Here is a 20,000-nt window from a genome sequence, read left to right on the forward strand (position 1 = left end):
TGACGAGCAGCTCGAGAGGGCGGAGCTCTGCGGCGACGACAGCTCTTACTCAGCTGAGCTTTAGAACGCTGAGCACTGGAGTCCAGCAGGGTTGTGGGAGACTGCACACACACACACACACACACACACACACACACACACACACACAAAGTATAATAAGAACAAATGTGAGTGAGAATTGCCTGAGTTTCAGAAGGACAGAGAGCTGAAGGGGTGGGGCCAAGTGTATGGATTACAGTGGAAGGGGCGGAGCCAAGTGGGTGTATTACAGTTGAAGGGGCGGGGTCAGGTGGATGTATTCCAGCTGAAGGGGTGGAGCTATTTTTGTTAATGTCTTGTTGCAGCACATGGTGTGCGTGTGTGTGTGTATTTAGATACGTGTTTGTATGTGAGAGAGAGAGAGGTGTGCTTCTGCACCTGTGGGAAGTTCAGAGGCTCCTCCTGCTCCTCTGGGCTCAGCTGATCTGGGGTTTGAGGCAAAGAGGGTTTCCGTGGAGACGGGACGAGGTTGCTGTCCGATGATGGAGTCACTGGGGTCAGACTGCAGGATGAGACGAGAGAATTAGAGGAACGAAGAGACCCCACTCTCCAAAAAAGCACACTAGAGTTCAGTATTGTGGTTATAATTTATAATATATATTATTTTTGTTTGAAATATATTTTAATTGTGTTGCACCACATAAAATTAACAGACGAATTGTTAGGAAGTGTCCTGGTAAATCATTACAATCAGAGATTTTATTAATAATCATTATCATTTAATATTTCCTCAAACACGTCCGCTTGGAAATCTGCTGTCATACACACGAGTGACCAGAAGAGGGCAGCAGGAGAGCAGCTCTTAACTCACTCTACATCCTTTTACTGCACTAAAGATCCTCAGAACAGAGAGCTGAAATAATCCTCACTGAGGTTCTACTGCTGCTTCCTGTCACTGCTGAAGAACAAGCGTCAACATACATGTTTTTATTACATAAGGTGTGTGTGTGTGTGTGTGTGTAAAATTAACAGCTAATGAAATTAACTTAAATCTTCAACTAATCCTAAACTATGTAAACATTAGCTAATATATTAATTCACTCAATCTAGATGTAAAAATAAAATAAAATAAAACAAAATTAAATTAAATAAAAATAAAGTAAAGTAAATAAAATAAAACAAAATAAAAATAAAGTACATAAAATAAAACAAAAATAAAGAAAGAATTAAAAATAAAATAAAAATAAAATAATTAAGTTGTTACAGAAATAAGCATTTGAAATAAACAATTTTCCACACAAACCCCACACTAGATCATTATTTTATCCCACGTGACTGTACTGAACTTTGTTTTCTTTAAACAGTGTTATTACAATGTTATTACACTTTAATAATTTAAATGTGTTGATGTTACGTGTTGACTGATCTGAAACTCGGAAGGGTTTTGAATGATTTGTGTGTGTGTGTGTGTGTGTGTGTGTAAAAGATTCCTTCTTGTCCTCTGACTCCTCTATATGTCCACTGTTTAGGGCTGGAATTTAGGATCATTACCAACAAGTGCAATAAAACCCTGTAGAGATGATCATCAGGATCGTCAGGATCATTAGCAGATGTTACACCGGTCATTTACAAGCCCACTGGACCGTCCTTCCTCTTTACTCTGGAGTCTCTGACTCTCACACAGACATTAATCTACATTTAAAGACAACAATCTGATCATCTCTCTGTCCGAGTTTGAGAGTTCAGAGCGCTCTCTCTCTCTCTCTCTCTCTCTCTCAGGTTGTTATCAGGAGACACACGGCTCGTTCTCTGCAAAGCGGCTATCGATTGTGGTGTTAAATTGCTTGCGTGATGTTTTAGGAAGGATGAGTCAGCAAATCTTGCAGCGTGCGTGTGTGTGTGTATATGTGTGTGTGTGTGTGTATATGTGTGTGTGTGTGTTGAAGTGTGACCTCAAAGAAAGAGCACCTTTGTCTTCTGAGTTCCGACTCTAAGGTGAGAAACATTTCCATCTTTTCACCAAGGAAGTGTGTTATATATATTTTAAAACAGGTAACAGTGTGTGTGTGTGTGTGTGTGTGCGCATATGTATGTACCTGTCATCCGTGTGCAGTCCTGTGTCCCATGTCCCATACTGACTGTCCGTCTCCTGCACCAGCGTGTCCGTGTCCTTACCCTCGTTCTGTCCACTCTGTTTCAGATGCTCCTGAGGGACAGACACAGAGATGTCAGAGTCAGAGACAGAGTCAGAGACAGAGTCAGTGACAGAGTCAGTGACAGAGTCAGTGACAGATCTGCACTGAAACACTGGAAGAAACAAAGAATAGACAGCTGGCAAAAAACACACATATTGAAACAAATACATTTCATATAAACAATAACGTGTTGGAGTGTTTATCATTAACACTGTTCATTATAAATACACTACAAAATTATCACAGAAAGAAAAAGCCTTCATCATAATCACCTAAACACCTTCACCCTATAAACACCATGATCACCTAAACACCTTCACCCTATAAACACCATGATCACCTAAACACCTTCACCCTATAAACACCATGATCACCTAAACACCTTCACCCTATAAACACCTTCACTGTATAAACACCATGATCACCTAAACACCTTCACCCTATAAACACCTTCACCCTATAAACACCATGATCACCTAAACACCTTCACCCTATAAACACCTTCACCCTATAAACACCATGATCACCTAAACACCTTCACCCTATAAACACCATGATCACCTAAACACCTTCATCTTATAAACACCAGGATCACCTAAACACCTTCATCTTATAAACACCATGATCACCTAAACACCTTCATCTTATAAACACCATGATCACCTAAACACCTTCATCTTATAAACACCAGGATCACCTAAACACCTTCATCTTATAAACACTAACTCATAATCCCCTAAAATACATCAACCTCAGAAAACCTAAACTTCAGAAACACATGAAACCTCCTAAACCGTAACTTTCATCTCCCAAACACCGTAACACTTTAGTCTTCCAAACCCCATAAACCACCAAACACTGTAAATTCCAAACCAGTTAAAATCACAAACTCTGTACAAGTAAACACACAATGTTTGATGAAAATGTTACTCGAATTGTATTCCTGCCCCCGAGAGTGTTAAGTGTTTATCTGTTTGTTTTTTATCCCAACAGGAGTTTGTTTCCATAAACCATCCTGTACCCTGGTGTGAGACGTGACGAGACGTGAGAGACGGCTGCTGGATGGCCACAGAAGAGAGGAAGAGAAGATAAAAAGAGGAAGACGTCTCTAACGGTCAACCACCACAGGTATCAGTGTGCTGAACACAATCAACGTGTGTGTGTGTGTGTGTTTTCGTGTCTGTGTGTGTGTGTGTGTGTGTGTGTGTGTTTTCGTGTCTGTGTGTGTGTGTGTTTTCGTGTCTGTGTGTGTGTTTTCGTGTCTGTGTGTGTGTGTGTGTTTTCGTGTCTGTGTGTGTGTGTGTTTTCGTGTCTCTGTGTGTGTGTGTTTTCGTGTGTGTGTGTGTGTGTGTGTTTTCGTGTCTGTGTGTGTGTGTGTGTTTTCGTGTCTGTGTAGGTGTGTGTGTGTTTTCGTGTCTGTGTAGGTGTGTGTGTTTTCGTGTCTGTGTGTGTGTGTGTTTTCGTGTCTGTGTGTGTGTGTGTGTGTGTGTTTTCGTGTCTGTGTGTGTGTGTGTGTTTTCGTGTCTGTGTGTGTTTTCGTGTCTGTGTGTGTGTGTGTGTTTTCGTGTCTGTGTAGGTGTGTGTGTGTTTTCGTGTCTGTGTAGGTGTGTGTGTTTTCGTGTCTGTGTGTGTGTGTGTGTGTTTTCGTGTCTGTGTAGGTGTGTGTGTTTTCGTGTCTGTGTAGGTGTGTGTGTGTTTTCGTGTCTGTGTAGGTGTGTGTGTTTTCGTGTCTGTGTGTGTGTGTTTTCGTGTCTGTGTGTGTGTGTGTGTGTGTTTTCGTGTCTGTGTGTGTGTTTTCGTGTCTGTGTGTGTGTGTGTGTTTTCGTGTCTGTGTAGGTGTGTGTGTGTTTTCGTGTCTCTGTATGTGTGTGTTTTCGTGTGTGTGTGTGTTTTCGTGTCTGTGTAGGTGTGTGTGTGTTTTCGTGTCTCTGTATGTGTGTGTGTTTTCGTGTGTGTGTGTGTGTGTTTTCGTGTCTGTGTAGGTGTGTGCGTTTTCGTGTCTCTGTGTGTGTGTGTTTTCGTGTCTCTGTGTGTGTGTGTTTTCGTGTCTGTGTGTGTTTTCGTGTCTGTGTAGGTGTGTGTGTTTTCGTGTCTGTGTGTGTGTGTGTTTTCGTGTCTCTGTGTGTGTGTGTTTTCGTGTCTGTGTAGGTGTGTGTGTTTTCGTGTCTGTGTAGGTGTGTGTGTGTGTTTTCGTGTCTCTGTGTGTGTGTGTTTTCGTGTCTCTGTGTGTGTGTTTGTGTGTGTGTGCGTTTTCGTGTCTCTGTGTGTGTGTGTTTTCGTGTCTCTGTGTGTGTGTTTGTGTGTGTGTGCGTTTTCGTGTCTCTGTGTGTGTGTGTTTTCGTGTCTCTGTGTGTGTAGGTGTGTGTTTTCGTGTCTCTGTGTGTGTGTGTTTTCGTGTCTCTGTGTGTGTAGGTGTGTGTTTTCGTGTCTCTGTGTGTGTGTGTTTTCGTGTCTCTGTGTGTGTGTTTGTGTGTGTGTGCGTTTTCGTGTCTCTGTGTGTGTGTGTGTGTTTTCGTGTCTGTGTAGGTGTGTGTGTGTGTTTTCGTGTCTGTGTAGGTGTGTGTGTGTTTTCGTGTCTGTGTAGGTGTGTGTGTGTTTTCGTGTCTGTGTAGGTGTGTGTGTGTTTTCGTGTCTGTGTAGGTGTGTGTGTGTGTGTGTGTGTTTTCGTGTCTGTGTAGGTGTGTGTGTGTTTTCGTGTCTGTGTAGGTGTGTGTGTGTGTGTTTTCGTGTCTGTGTAGGTGTGTGTGTGTTTTCGTGTCTGTGTAGGTGTGTGTGTGTGTTTTCGTGTCTGTGTAGGTGTGTGTGTGTTTTCGTGTCTGTGTAGGTGTGTGTGTTTTCGTGTCTGTGTAGGTGTGTGTGTGTGTTTTCGTGTCTGTGTAGGTGTGTGTGTGTGTTTTCGTGTTTGTGTAGGTGTGTGTGTGTTTTCGTGTCTGTGTAGGTTTGTGTGTGTTTTCGTGTCTGTGTAGGTGTGTGTGTGTTTTCGTGTCTCTGTATGTGTGTGTGTTTTCGTGTGTGTGTGTGTTTTCGTGTCTGTGTAGGTGTGTGTGTGTTTTCGTGTCTCTGTATGTGTGTGTGTTTTCGTGTCTCTGTGTGTGTGTTTGTGTGTGTGTGCGTTTTCGTGTCTCTGTGTGTGTGTGTGTGTTTTCGTGTCTGTGTGTGTGTGTGTTTTCGTGTCTGTGTAGGTGTGTGTGTTTTCGTGTCTGTGTAGGTTTGTGTGTGTTTTCGTGTCTGTGTAGGTGTGTGTGTGTGTTTTCGTGTCTGTGTAGGTGTGTGTGTGTGTTTTCGTGTCTGTGTAGGTGTGTGTGTGTTTTCGTGTCTGTGTAGGTGTGTGTGTGTTTTCGTGTCTGTGTAGGTGTGTGTGTGTTTTTGTGTCTCTGTATGTGTGTGTGTTTTCGTGTGTGTGTGTGTTTTCGTGTCTGTGTAGGTGTGTGTGTTTTCGTGTCTCTGTATGTGTGTGTGTTTTCGTGTCTCTGTGTGTGTGTTTGTGTGTGTGTGCGTTTTCGTGTCTCTGTGTGTGTGTGTTTTCGTGTCTCTGTGTGTGTGTGTTTTCGTGTCTCTGTGTGTGTGTTTGTGTGTGTGTGCGTTTTCGTGTCTCTGTGTGTGTGTGTGTGTTTTCGTGTCTCTGTGTGTGTGTGTTTTCGTGTCTCTGTGTGTGTAGGTGTGTGTTTTCGTGTCTCTGTGTGTGTGTTTTCGTGTCTCTGTGTGTGTGTGTGTGTTTTCGTGTCTCTGTGTGTGTGTTTTCGTGTCTCTGTGTGTGTGTGTGTGTTTTCGTGTCTCTGTGTGTGTGTGTTTTCGTGTCTCTGTGTGTGTAGGTGTGTGTTTTCGTGTCTCTGTGTGTGTGTGTTTTCGTGTCTCTGTGTGTGTAGGTGTGTGTTTTCGTGTCTCTGTGTGTGTGTTTTCGTGTCTCTGTGTGTGTAGGTGTGTGTTTTCGTGTCTCTGTGTGTGTGTTTTCGTGTCTCTGTGTGTGTGTGTGTGTGTTTTCGTGTCTCTGTGTGTGTGTTTTCGTGTCTCTGTGTGTGTGTGTGTTTTCGTGTGTGTGTGTGTTTTCGTGTCTGTGTGTGTGTTTTCGTGTGTGTGTGTGTGTGTGTTTTCGCGTCTGTGTGTGTGTGTGTTTTCGTGTCTCTGTGTGTGTGTGTGTTTTCGTGTGTGTGTGTGTGTTTTCGTGTGTGTGTGTGTGTGTGTGTTTTCGTGTCTGTGTGTGTGTTTTCGTGTCTGTGTGTGTGTGTGTGTTTTCGTGTCTGTGTGTGTGTGTGTTTTCGTGTCTGTGTGTGTGTGTTTTCGTGTCTGTGTAGGTGTGTGTGTGTTTTCGTGTCTGTGTGTGTGTGTGTTTTCGTGTCTGTGTGTGTGTGTGTGTTTTCGTGTCTGTGTGTGTGTGTGTGTTTTCGTGTCTGTGTGTGTGTGTGTTTTCGTGTCTGTGTGTGTGTGTGTTTTCGTGTCTGTGTGTGTGTGTGTGTTTTCGTGTCTCTGTGTGTGTGTTTGTGTGTGTGTTTTCGTGTCTCTCTGTGTGTGTGTGTTTTCGTGTCTGTGTGTGTGTGTTTTCGTGTCTCTGTGTGTGTGTGTGTGTGTGTGTTTTCGTGTCTCTGTGTGTTTGTGTGTGTGTGTGTTTTCATGTCTGTGTGTGTGTGTTTTCGTGTCTGTGTGTGTGTGTGTGTTTTCGTGTCTGTGTGTGTGTTTTCGTGTCTGTGTAGGTGTGTGTGTGTGTTTTCGTGTCTCTGTATGTGTGTGTGTTTTCGTGTCTCTGTGTGTGTGTTTGTGTGTGTGTGCGTTTTCGTGTCTGTGTAGGTGTGTGTTTTCGTGTCTCTGTATGTGTGTGTGTTTTCGTGTGTGTGTGTGTTTTCGTGTCTGTGTAGGTGTGTGTGTGTTTTCGTGTCTCTGTATGTGTGTGTGTTTTCGTGTCTGTGTGTGTGTGTGTTTTCGTGTCTGTGTGTGTGTGTGTTTTCGTGTCTGTGTAGGTGTGTGTGTTTTCGTGTCTGTGTAGGTGTGTGTGTGTGTTTTCGTGTCTCTGTATGTGTGTGTGTTTTCGTGTCTCTGTGTGTGTGTGTGTTTTCGTGTCTCTGTGTGTGTGTGTTTTCGTGTCTCTGTGTGTGTGTTTGTGTGTGTGTGCGTTTTCGTGTCTCTGTGTGTGTGTGTGTTTTCGTGTCTCTCTGTGTGTAGGTGTGTGTTTTCGTGTCTCTGTGTGTGTGTGTTTTCGTGTCTCTGTGTGTGTGTTTGTGTGTGTGTGCGTTTTCGTGTCTCTGTGTGTGTGTGTGTTTTCGTGTCTCTGTGTGTTTTCGCGTCTGTGTGTGTGTGTTTTCGTGTCTCTGTGTGTGTGTGTGTTTTCGTGTGTGTGTGTGTGTGTTTTCGTGTCTGTGTGTGTGTGTGTGTTTTCGTGTCTGTGTGTGTGTGTGTGTTTTCGTGTCTGTGTGTGTGTGTGTTTTCGTGTCTGTGTGTGTGTGTGTTTTCGTGTCTGTGTGTGTGTGTGTGTTTTCGTGTCTGTGTGTGTGTGTGTGTTTTCGTGTCTGTGTGTGTGTGTGTGTTTTCGTGTCTGTGTGTGTGTGTGTTTTCGTGTCTGTGTGTGTGTGTTTTCGTGTCTGTGTGTGTGTGTGTGTTTTCGTGTCTCTGTGTGTGTGCTTGTGTGTGTGTGTGTGTGAGTCTGTGTGTGTGTGTGTGTGTGTGTTTTCGTGTCTCTGTGTGTTTGTGTGTGTGTGTGTTTTCATGTCTGTGTGTGTGTGTTTTCGTGTCTGTGTGTGTGTGTGTGTTTTCATGTCTGTGTGTGTGTGTTTTCGTGTCTGTGTGTGTGTGTGTTTTCGTGTCTGTGTGTGTGTTTTCGTGTCTGTGTGTGTGTGTTTTCGTGTCTGTGTGTGTGTGTTTTCGTGTGTGTGTGTGTGTTTTCGTGTGTGTGTGTGTGTTTTCGTGTCTGTGTGTGTGTGTTTTCGTGTCTGTGTGTGTTTTCGTGTCTGTGTGTGTGTGTGTGTTTTCGTATCTGTGTGTGTGTGTGTGTGTTTTCGTGTCTGTGTGTGTGTGTGTGTGTTTTCGTGTCTGTGTGTGTGTGTGTGTTTTCGTGTCTGTGTGTGTGTGTGTGTTTTCGTGTCTGTGTGTGTGTGTGTGTGTGTTTTCGTGTCTGTGTGTGTGTTTTCGTGTCTGTGTGTGTGTGTGTTTTCGTGTTTTCGTGTCTGTGTGTGTGTGTGTTTTCGTGTCTGTGTGTGTGTGTGTGTGTTTTCGTGTCTGTGTGTGTGTGTTTTCGTGTCTGTGTGTGTGTGTGTGTTTTCGTGTCTGTGTGTGTGTGTGTGTGTGTTTTCGTGTCTGTGTGTGTGTGTGTTTTCGTGTCTGTGTGTGTGTGTGTGTTTTCGTGTCTGTGTGTGTGTGTGTGTGTGTTTTCGTGTCTGTGTGTGTGTGTGTTTTCGTGTCTGTGTGTGTGTGTGTGTTTTCGTGTCTGTGTGTGTGTGTGTGTGTGTTTTCGTGTCTGTGTGTGTGTGTGTGTTTTCGTGTCTGTGTGTGTGTGTGTTTTCGTGTCTGTGTGTGTGTGTGTGTTTTCGTGTCTGTGTGTGTGTTTTCGTGTCTGTGTGTGTGTGTGTGTTTTCGTGTCTGTGTGTGTGTGTGTGTTTTCGTGTCTGTGTGTGTGTGTGTGTGTGTTTTCGTGTCTGTGTGTGTGTGTGTGTGTTTTCGTGTCTGTGTGTGTGTGTGTGTTTTCGTGTCTGTGTGTGTGTTTTCGTGTCTGTGTGTGTGTGTGTGTGTTTTCGTGTCTGTGTGTGTGTGTGTGTGTGTTTTCGTGTCTGTGTGTGTGTGTGTGTTTTCGTGTCTGTGTGTGTGTGTGTGTTTTCGTGTCTGTGTGTGTGTGTGTGTGTGTGTGTGTTTTCGTGTCTGTGTGTGTGTGTGTGTTTTCGTGTCTGTGTGTGTGTGTGTGTGTAAAACACTGTGCATTTTGTTAAGTTGTAAAGCAGAGAGGAAACAGGAAGTGTTACACAGAGCACATCACACTCACTGGGGTTAGAATTCATTATAATAAAAACATCAAAGTAATCATTTTTATGAACCTGCTAACTGACTCCTGAGTGACTCTGATGAGTCTCAGAGAGAAAAGAGTCACTGAACACAGCAGACAGATTAGTGTTGTGAGGCTGTTTGTGTGAATCATATAATAAAACATGACACACGTACAGTAAGCCTTCTAAAGTAACAAATGATTCAAATTTACTTAAAGTAACTATCAGTGCAACTCCTGACTCAATCCTATGACTCAGACTCCCGACTCAATCCTACGACACAGACTCCTGACTCAATCCTACAACTCAACCCTATGACTCAATCCTACGACTCAGACTCCTGACTCAATCCTACGACTCAGACTGCCGACTCAATCCTACGACTCAGACTCCCGACTCAAACTGATGAAACTTGTGATTCAAACATTTAATTCAGACTCCTGACTCAAACCCACGACTCCACTGACTTTGAGAGTTTTTCACCCGCGTGCAGTATTTGATGATCATCTGTGTCGTGTGAGTCACAGACACCAGCGTTACCCTGAACACTGAAACACTGCAGTGTTTGTTGGAGTTAAACACACTGTATGGAGATGTGTTTTGTAAGCAGCGTATAATAAAACTGTAAGAAACAGCTTGAGCTTGAAGTGCATTATAGGTAATAAACACAGTTCCTCAGGCAGAACAACGTGGTGTGAACATTCAGAGAAACAAATCCAACAATCTGTGTTCTCCTGCATTCCTGCTAAACAACTACAAAATGGCTGGAACCTGTTTAATGACAGACTCGGTCCTGTGTGTGTGTGTGTGTGTGTGTCTGAGGTATCTGAGAAGACGACATGGAAACAGTGAGACGAGCTCATAGAAATACAACTGTGTGTGATAAACATGTGCACTCAGCCGTGTGTGTTTTAATGAGCTACAGTGGGTGTTTCAACACACACACACACACACACACACACAGCTATGAGTTAAGGATAATGTATTGTAAAAATCTATGAGATTGTGTATCTAAAATAATAGGTACAGTACCAAACTCTGTGTGTGTGTGTGTGTGTGTGTGTGTGTGTGTGTGTGTGGAGTATACAGGATACTATTCAGTATGCGGGTTTTGTTTTTTATTTGTTTGTTTTTTTGCAGCCTTTTTCTCTTCCTCTCAGGAAAGACAAACAAATGGTCAGACACACACACACACACACACTTGCCCTACATATGCAAAAATGCTTACCCCACACACACACGTCCTACATATGCGAAAAAGCTTACCACTCACACACACACACACACACACACACACATACAGAGAGAGAGAGAAAGAGAGAGAGAGAGAGAGAGAGAGAGAGAGAGAGAGGAGAAAGAGAAAGAGAGAGACAGAGAGAGAGACAGAGAGAGAAAGAGAAAGAGAGAGAGAGAGAGAGAGAGAGAGAGAGAGAGAGAGAGAGAGAGAGAGAGAGAGACAGAGAGAGAAAGAGAAAGAGAAAGAGAGAGAAAGAGAGAGAGAGAAAGAGAAAGAAAGAGAAAGAGAGAGAAAGAGAAAGAAAGAGAAAGAGAAAGAGAGAGAAAGAGAGAGAGACAGAGAGAGAAAGAGAGAGAGAGAGAGAGAGAGAGAGAGAGAGAAAGAGAAAGGATCTCAGGCCATGAAATTTGCATTTGCTGCTATCACTTAGCACTAGCCAAATAAACACTGCACTGAAAGGAGGGTTCATGTACAATACACTCGCTAGCTCGCTAACAGCAGCCAGTAATCCAGCTGTCCGGCGTAAACAGAGTGATCACGGAAACGGTCAGAAGCGTCAGCACCTTCAATTCTGGATTCTGATTGGTCAGAATAGGTTCATTAGAGTACGGTTTCTATATCAACCGCTCGTTCGCAGGGAGGCGTACAGCAGACGCTCCGACATAGTTCTCTTAAAGTAAGGAGAAGTTTATTTCACTTTACAGAACGAAATAGAATCTTTAATCAGGATGAAAAAAGGATGTGTTAAATATACATCCCGGAGAAAGTGTTAAAAAATTCCATGGAAGTAGAAAGAAAGAAAAAAACAAGTTGTGCGTGTTATTGTTGAGTGCTAACACACTTTTCAAACATCTGAGTGTTGTTGTAGTTTGTCCAGGCTGATGTGACAGGCTGTGAAGGAACGCACACCTTCACACACCTTGTTTCCACGCTGCGGGGCTTGTGTGACTGCATACCTGCCACACACACACACACACACACAAAGGGAGTGGTGTTCCTGAAGAATGGGAGCTGCAATGCCCTGAAGGCTCATATCAGGGTTTGGGTGGAGCCCCAATTCAACACAAAACATGTCCGAAGGTCTGAGTGTGCAAACATCAGCAGTGTTCTGAGAGACGGAGAAGGAGAAGGTGTGGAAAAACTCCCATAATGCATCTACCACAGGAGCACCAGTGACCACGTGTTGTTTGGTTACTGAGGCGGTGTCTTGTTGTGATGTTTAACACCTGGATCAGGTGAGAGCAGGTACCTCACTGGGCAGGAAAGCAAAGCAGTAAAACAAACATGAAACCAAGAGTAAAATCTCAACCTGATGCTACCACCACCATGCTTCACAGCTCATCACGGTGAAGATCAGCTTTCACACTTTGTATCACGGCAACAACGTTCAACAGACCAGAGAACCTTCTCCCTACGGTTCCTGAGCCTCAACACTGAGATTCAAATGCTTTCTTCTCTCCGCGATGTGAAGGATGAAAGTTGTGGTTGTCCTGTAAAGGTCTCCAGGGAATCTCCAGCACCTTCAGAGATACACCAACTCTCTTCATTGCTTCTCTGACTAATCCCCTCTGATCTCTGATACACCATCTCCTTTCACAGAGTCACAGGTTTTATTAACGCTTTGTTAGATATTCAAAACAGTCGTACTTATGAATGAGGTCATGTGACTCCAATGTTCTGCTACTTTTGATGATCTGGAGGTGGATCTGGAAAAGTTCACATGGGGGTTTAATCCTTCAACACAACCTATACAAGAAGGTAGATCAGGAAGGAAGCTGAGACAGATCCTTCTGTTCAAGTCTAATGCTAGAGTTAGTGAGACTGACGCAGGAACACGTTAAATGTCTATCTCTAGTTTTCCAGCATGTGGAGAATTCTGGTATTAAACCACAGGCTAGCTCGTTAAGACTCGTTCTGATTGGTTAATCGTAGTTCGTTTAGAGAACCGCGAAGTTTCCTTTTAAAATGAAAAGCCACTTCTGTTTCCCTAAAACATCCAGAATTATCTGGAAATGATCAGTCAAGTGTTCACAAACCACAAACACATATTTTACACACACACACACACACACACTCTCTGATAGACATACTCCAACACGCCCGGCAGGGTTTGTGTTGTTGAAGTGTTTCACTTTTTATTCCCACCTTCTTTTGTAGTGCTGATGTTTATACTGGCAGAGAAACATTACTGTCAATCATCCTGCACTCAACCCCACCCACATGCTCAGCCACGCCCACACACTCCTGACTCTTAATACTGACTTTAATAATGCACTTTGGAGTGATAAAGATCTGCCAAAACAGAGAGAGAGAGAGAGAGAGAGAGTAAGAGAGAGGGACATAAAGAAAGACAGGAAAAAAGAAAGAGAGAGAGAGAGAGAGAAAAGAAAGAAAGAAAGAAAGAAAGAAAGAAAGAAAGAAAGAAAGAAAGAAAGAAAGAAAGAAAGAAAGAAAGAAAGAAAGAAGAGAGAGATGGAAGACCCTCAGACACACACACTCTCTCTCTCTCTCTCTCTCTCTCTCTATTCTAACAGGAAGGGAGTGCTGGAGGAAGTTCGGGAACAATAAACGGATGGAAGACGTGAGGAAAAGTCGACAGGCAGTTTGGCCGTGAAAGACTGAAAGGCACAGAGTGTGTGTGTGTGTGTGTGTGTGTGTGTGTATATATATATATATATGTGTGTGTGTGTTTCTGATAACACAATGCATGTGAATACTTCTATGTAAGTCTTAAAGCTTAAAGACACACCCAGTCTGTTACTGTATGTCCTTGTGTGTGTGTGTGCGTGTGTGTGTGTGTGTGCGCGCTTCAAAGGTAACAGATGTGTCACTGATCAGGAAACTAGAGTTCTAGATAAGTGGACAATGTTGTGAAAGGTGTACACACACACACAGACACACACAGAGAGAGAGTGGGATGCAGGATTACAGAATGCGACATGAAGGGACATGATCGTGATCTTCCTGAAAAATTCCGTCACCTCGTCTTGTCTTTTATTCATGGTTACTATAGCAACGGCCGCATTAACACTTAATGCTGAGCATTTAAATGCCCTGTGAAGAAGTTTGTCCCCGTAATTTAACATTCAGCCCCGCCCACAAAACTTCATAAAAGGCAGTGAGCAAGAACAACTAAACAGTACAAGGGTGCTTCCTTAGTACACTATATGTGCATATATATACACTACTGTACATATTAGTGATGCAGTGTGTGTGCGTGTGTGTGTGTGTGCGTGTGTGTGTGTGTGTGCGTGTGCGTGTGTGTGCGTGCGTGTGTATAAAGCAGTAATGAAAGAAATTAACGTTTCTGAAACCTGAACACTGACACACATTTCCTGAAAAGCGAAGCCGGGGGGACAGAAAATACTGGAAAATCACGATCAAGTCCCTTCATGTTGCATCTTGTAATCCTGTGTGTGTGTGTGTGTGTGTGTGTGTGGTCTCAGTGACTCACATGATCTCTGCAGGTGTGCTTCTAATAAATCAGTTCATGTGCTTGGTGTAACTTAGTTAAGTGATTATATTTGAGCACTTCCTGGACCTGTTTACAGCTTTCTCACTGATCACTCACACACACACACACACACCAAACAGTATATACTATAGTAACTCTAACAAACAGAATTGTACACACCTAACATTAGCACATTTTAAAGCGTCTGTTTGTAACATTTACGTCCCTCGTGAGCTTCATGTGAGATGAATCTGTGACTCAGACTGACCGTGATTACTGTGCAGATCTGTTCTAAATGTGGTCAGAGCTTTTTATTCTTCTGGGCCGGAAAAATGTACCACATACTCAAACATACAGCATCTAGCCTATATAATAATAAATATAGCACAAAGCTACAGGAATTAGTCGTTGAAGAAGAAATACACTAAATACATGACTATGGCTCAAGATAAGGAAGATGTTACATATCACACCTTTAATATGCAAATTACAGGAGGCAGGATTATGTAACACGGGGCTGTAGTTTAGTTTATTGGCTGTTACCCCAAAGCACTGCTGAGTTCTGGGCTGTGATTGGTCAGAAGGTGGTTTCTGATCATGAATCTGCTCTGATAATCTAAGATACACTATATTGCCAAAAGTGTGAATGTAATATGGAGTTGCCCCGCTCTTTGCAGCTATAACATTTTCAACTCTTCTAGGAAGGCTTTCCACAAGGTTTAGGAGTATGTTTATGGGAATTTTTGACCATTTCAAGACACCGTTAAATTTGTCATCTGATCCTAAAGGTCAACACGTCTCACACTACACCAGTTAGACCTTCTTCTTTCACTCTGTTCTGCTGTTTTCTGATCCTCACAGTGGAGCTCGGCGTGAAGAGAGAGAAGAAAACAAGGCTGGGTGTTCAGGTAGAACAGGGTGAGAGATGTGTCGAGACAGATGGAGCGCTGTGTTCTAACATGCCGCTGATGGAGAACAGGAAGAAGAGCGAATATACACACAATAGAGAGAGAAAGAGCTTTGTTTCATAAACTCTACCGTGTAGAGGAACGTGTTAAACTACTGAAGTAACACAAGCAGCTCAGAACTGAAGTAACAGGAAGTCTGACTGATACGAAGAGGAAGATTCTGATGAAGGTTGGAGGATGATTAACACACACACACACACACACACGTGAGAAGAATCTGATCTTAAGTCTTTAAACATCTGTAATGTATGTGGAAGAGGGCAAACTGCACTCCCTCCCCGAGTGTGTTAGTCGTCCATGTTTGCTGACCGGTGAGTTTCAATTGAAGCTGAATAAAAGCAACATACACCATCACGACAAAACAAAACAAAACAAAAGTGGGTGTGTCTCAAATACCTGACGTGATTAGCAGCTAATGAGGGAAAATATCTGAACATTAAAACATACTCCAGAATCTTCACCCTGTTTATGGAAACTTCACTATTTCTCTGTTTGAAAGTTTAACAGTGTGTTAGCTAAAAAAACAAAAAACAAACCCACAATGCACTGCAACATGCTAGCATCTGAAAGCACCACCAATTAGAGAATACCCATAACATCACTTCCTGCTTTGATCTTTAATCGTTTTGACTTTAATCATTGTAATACACTGCTGTCAGAGAGCAGGTGCTTTCCAGCATCAGGAGGCGGAGCAACCAGCAGTGACACAAAGTGGGTGGGGCAAGTTATACAACACAGTGTTTATCAGGAAGGTGTCTGAATGGTGGTTCAACAGGTGAATTTGCATCAGAGTGACATTTCAGCGGCTTCAAAACTTGTTTGTCAAGCCGGGTCTCATTTTTATCACACAAACCTTTAAGCTTGCTTGAGAAGTTAGCTAGTTCACGCTAGAAACATGCTAATGAACCGTGATTGGATTAGCATGTTAGCATTATTAGCATTAAAGCAGAACTCAAGATAGAAACATGATAGAAAATATTGGTAACATCATCGTAGCCCTTGTGTGCGTTGTGTGTGAACTGGATTGCGTGCTCTGTTCTTACGGAATTCGGAGCGCCCGGAGGTGACGTGGACGATATCCGCCTGCGCAGATGCTGCCGGCTGCGCACGCTGAACCTGCGGATGGATTCTCGGCTGCGATTGGCCAGACTGCGTAACGAAGCAGCCCTTTTGAAGCCGCCTCCTTCCTCTCCTCCTCGCGCTCTGTCCACGGTGTTGGAGACGAACGTCAGTGCCCCCTGGAGGGAGCGCCGCATGCTACCGACCCAGTCCGTCACCTGCGTGTGCGCCACCGTCAGCTTATCTCCCAGATAATCCATCTCCAAACTCCTGCAGGTCCTTTACACTAACAGCTCGGAGGTCTCCAGGTGAGATCTTTAAAGTTTTGAGGAAATGTTCTCGGAGCAAAACGAGCAGAAGAGTCACTTCTGTCTGTTCATGTTTTTACAGAATTACAGACACGTGCAAGACTCCGTCCCGGAAAAGTCCCGCTGGAGGACAGACGCTGCTTCTTAGAATAAAAAGATGAGAAGAAATTAAGCCGTATGGCACCAGCAGCGATCTCAGCTCATCAGGAGCACCACAGACTTCCTGAAGTCTTCCGTGTGAAAGTCCCAAATTGACTCCTCAGTGTCTTTCGCTCTGTTCCACCCGAGTCCAGAGCTTTTATTTTCCTTTTCGTTCTCTAACAGTGGCTCTGTAATGATATTCCTCTAAATAAAGCCGAGTCTGAAACCACGAGCCAAAAGCCGCTGCACTCGCGCATGCAAACTTACAGTGCGGCTCGAAAAGTGAGGGTTTAGATCATCGCAAATCTGTCAAAGAGACGGAAAAAAATCCCAAAAGAGACGCAGGAATCAGACTGAAGCTCGGACGCGCTCGCCACTCAATCAAAAAAAACAAAAAAAAAACAGTTATTATTTAACAGAGAAAGACGAGGTCTGATGCCTTAAAGCTTCGTTCTACTTAAAGTCTGAAGTTACAGATAAAAATCCTTTATCCTCTAATTTTCCCGAAAAGTAAAAAAGTAAAAAATAAACTTTTGTGTCACTCTGGAAAGAGTTAAACACCCAAACACCACACCTGCACACTGTTTGTTTAAGAGCTCGAGCCGTCAGGTAAACTGAGACAAGTCTCACACTCTCTCTCACACACTCTCTCTCACACACACACACTCTCACACACACACACACACTCTCTCACACTCTCTCTCACACACTCTCTCTCACACACACACACACACTCTCACACACACACACACACTCTCTCACACTCTCTCTCACACACTCTCTCTCACACACACACACACACACACTCTCTCTCACACTCTCTCTCACACACTCTCACACACACACTCTCTCTCACACACACACACACACTCTCACACACACTCTCACACACACTCTCACACACACTCTCACACACACTCTCACACACACTCGTTTTCAATCCTTCGCAAATTCTGCTCTGCAGATCTTCACACACACACACTCACACGCTCCGATGTGCGGCTCAGGGAAAAACTTCCGCAGAGACTCCACAGCACACACACACACACACGCACACGGGTTATTCCTTACGGCTCGTCCGCTCAGTCATCCTGAAGCTCTTCGAATTAAATCCTCATAAACAGAAAAATTCTGGAAAACAATGTCTCGCCCTTCACAGTGACTCGTTCTCTCGTTCACATTCCCTTTTCTCTCTCTCTTTCTCTCTCGTTCTCACGTGTGTGTGTGTCACTGCAGGTACTGGCAGGTAGCGGAGAAATGCGTCAATGCTCCTGACTCCGCAACCCAGCAGCACACAACTCACACTGAAGGAGAAAACAGACAGAGGGAGGAGAGACAGAGGGGAGGAGGGAGAGCGAGAGCGAGAGAGAGAGAGAGTAGTGATATATAGGCTGCAGTGTTACTACCTAGTGCTCTACCCAGCTCTCTTCCAGCATATTTATTTTGTCATGAATTTTTATATCATGAACACTGAAACAACAAAATAAACAAATAAACAAATCTTTCAAAATAATCAAAAGCAACAATTAGATAGAAAATAATTTACAGCTAATTCCAATATAATGCAATATATCAAAACCACACCTCCCTTAAAGAGACCACACCTCCCTTAAACAGACCACACCTTCCTTAAAAAGACCACACCTCCTCCTTCACTGTGACTGACACACTGAGGCCACACCTCCTTCAATGAGACTGACACACTGAGGCCACACCTCCTTCAATGAGACTGACACACTGAGGCCAAACCTCCTTTACTGAGACTGACACACTGAAGCCACACCATTCTTTGTTGTGACTGACACACTGAGGCCACACCTCCTTCTCTGAGACTGACACACTGAGGCCATGCCTCCTTCACTGTGACTAACACACTAATGCCACACCCCCTTCACTGTGACTGACATACTGAAGCCACACCTCCTTCACTGTGACTGACACACTGAGGTCATGCTTCCTTTATTTGTGGCTGACACACTGAGGCCACGCCTCCTTTACTGAGACTGACACACTGAAGCCACACCCTTCTTTATTGTGGCTGACAAACTGAGGCCACGCCTCCTTCACTGTGACTGACGCACAGAAGCCACACCCTTTTTTATTGTGGCTGACACACTGAGGCCATGCTTCCTTCACTGTGACTGACACACTGAGGCCACGCCTCCTTCACTGAGACCAACACACTGAGACTACAGCTCCTTTACTGTGACTGACACATTAGGGCCACACCTCCTTTATTGTGACTGAAACACTGAGGCCACACCTCCTTCACTGTGACCGACACACTGAGGCCACACCCCCTCACTGTGACTGACACACTGAGGCCACACCCCCTTCACTACACAGATTGCTTCCTAGTCAACAGTGAAGGCAGAAGAGGTCATGAACAGCAGAAACAAAGCAAGCAGATGAAGCAGGTGCAGTGCAGAGAGTGTGTGGGTGTGTGTGTGTGTGTGTGGGTGTGTGTGGGGGTGTGTGTGTGTGTGAGAGAGTGTGTGTGTGTGGGTGTGTGTGAGAGAGTGTGTGTGTGTGTGGGTGTGTGTGTGTGTGTGAGAGAGTGTGTGTGTGTGTGTGGGTGTGTGAGAGAGTGTGTGTGTGTGTGGGTGTGTGTGAGAGAGTGTGTGTATGTGGGTGTGTGTGAGAGAGTGTGTGTGTGTGTGGGTGTGTGCGAGAGAGTGTGTGTGGGTGTGTGTGTGTGTGAATGTGTGTGTGTGTGGGTGTGTGTGAGAGAGTGTGTGTGTGTGGGTGTGTGAGAGAGTGTGTGTGTGTGGGTGTGTGTGAGAGAGAGTGTGTGTGTGGGTGTGTGTGAGAGAGAGTGTGTGTGGGTGTGTGAGAGAGAGTGTGTGTGTGTGTGTGTGTGTGTGCGAGAGAGTGTGTGGGTGTGTGTGTGTGAATGTGTGTGTGTGTGGGTGTGTGTGAGAGAGTGTGTGTGTGTGTGTGTGAGAGAGTGTGTGTGTGTGTGTGTGTGAGAGAGAGTGTGTGTGTGGGTGTGTGTGAGAGAGAGTGTGTGTTTGTGTGTGTGTGTGAATGTGTGTGTGTGAGAGAGTGTGTGTGTGTGGGTGTGTGAGAGAGTGTGTGTGTGTGTGTGTGTGGGTGTGTGTGAGAGAGAGTGTGTGTGTGTGTGTGTGTGTGTGAGAGAGAGTGTGTGTGTGTGTGTGGGTGTGTGAATGTGTGTGTATGTGGGTGTGTGTGAGAGAGTGTGTGTGTGTGTGTGTGTGTGAGAGAGAGTGTGTGTGTGTGGGTGTGTGAATGTGTGTGTGTGTGAGAGAGTGTGTGTGTGGGTGTGTGAGAGAGTGTGTGTGTGTGTGTGTGGTGTGTGTGAGAGAGTGTGTGTGTGTGTGTGTGTGTGTGAGAGAGAGTGTGTGTGTGTGTGTGTGTGAGAGTGTGTGAGGGTGTGTGAGTGGGTGAATGTGTGTGTATGTGGGTGTGTGTGAGAGAGTGTGTGTGTGTGGGTGTGTGAGAGAGTGTGTGTGTGTGTGTGTGTGGGTGTGTGTGTGAGAGAGTGTGTGTGTGTGTGTGGGTGTGTGTGAGAGAGAGTGTGTGTGTGTGTGTGGGTGTGTGTGAGAGAGAGTGTGTGTGTGTGTGTGGGTGTGTGTGAGAGAGAGTGTGTGTGTGTGTGTGGGTGTGTGTGAGAGAGAGTGTGTGTGTGTGTACAGCAGTTTGTTTAGCAAATGGTTGTCTGACATGCAAACAGTGA

General features: G+C 44.4%; 1 protein-coding gene across 5 annotated transcripts in view; it reads right to left on the reverse strand.

The window, feature by feature from the left end:
• The window catches only part of si:ch73-138n13.1 (titin homolog), a 64,563-nt gene that overhangs the window by 13,122 nt on the left and 31,441 nt on the right, over positions 1 to 20,000 (reverse strand). For all 5 annotated transcript variants that reach the window (XM_058390099.1, XM_058390097.1, XM_058390096.1 and 2 more), the window contains exons 7-9: positions 2,076 to 2,185; positions 418 to 541; positions 1 to 101 (exon numbers count right to left, since the gene is read on the reverse strand). The exon at positions 1 to 101 is cut by the window's left edge and continues 65 nt beyond it. In XM_058390099.1, the coding sequence (XP_058246082.1) occupies positions 1 to 101; positions 418 to 541; positions 2,076 to 2,185 (335 nt within the window). The remainder of the gene's footprint in view (positions 102 to 417; positions 542 to 2,075; positions 2,186 to 20,000) is intronic.

This window comes from Hemibagrus wyckioides, linkage group LG05 (assembly GCF_019097595.1).
Source record: "Hemibagrus wyckioides isolate EC202008001 linkage group LG05, SWU_Hwy_1.0, whole genome shotgun sequence".
Classification (NCBI taxonomy): Eukaryota; Metazoa; Chordata; class Actinopteri; order Siluriformes; family Bagridae; genus Hemibagrus; species Hemibagrus wyckioides.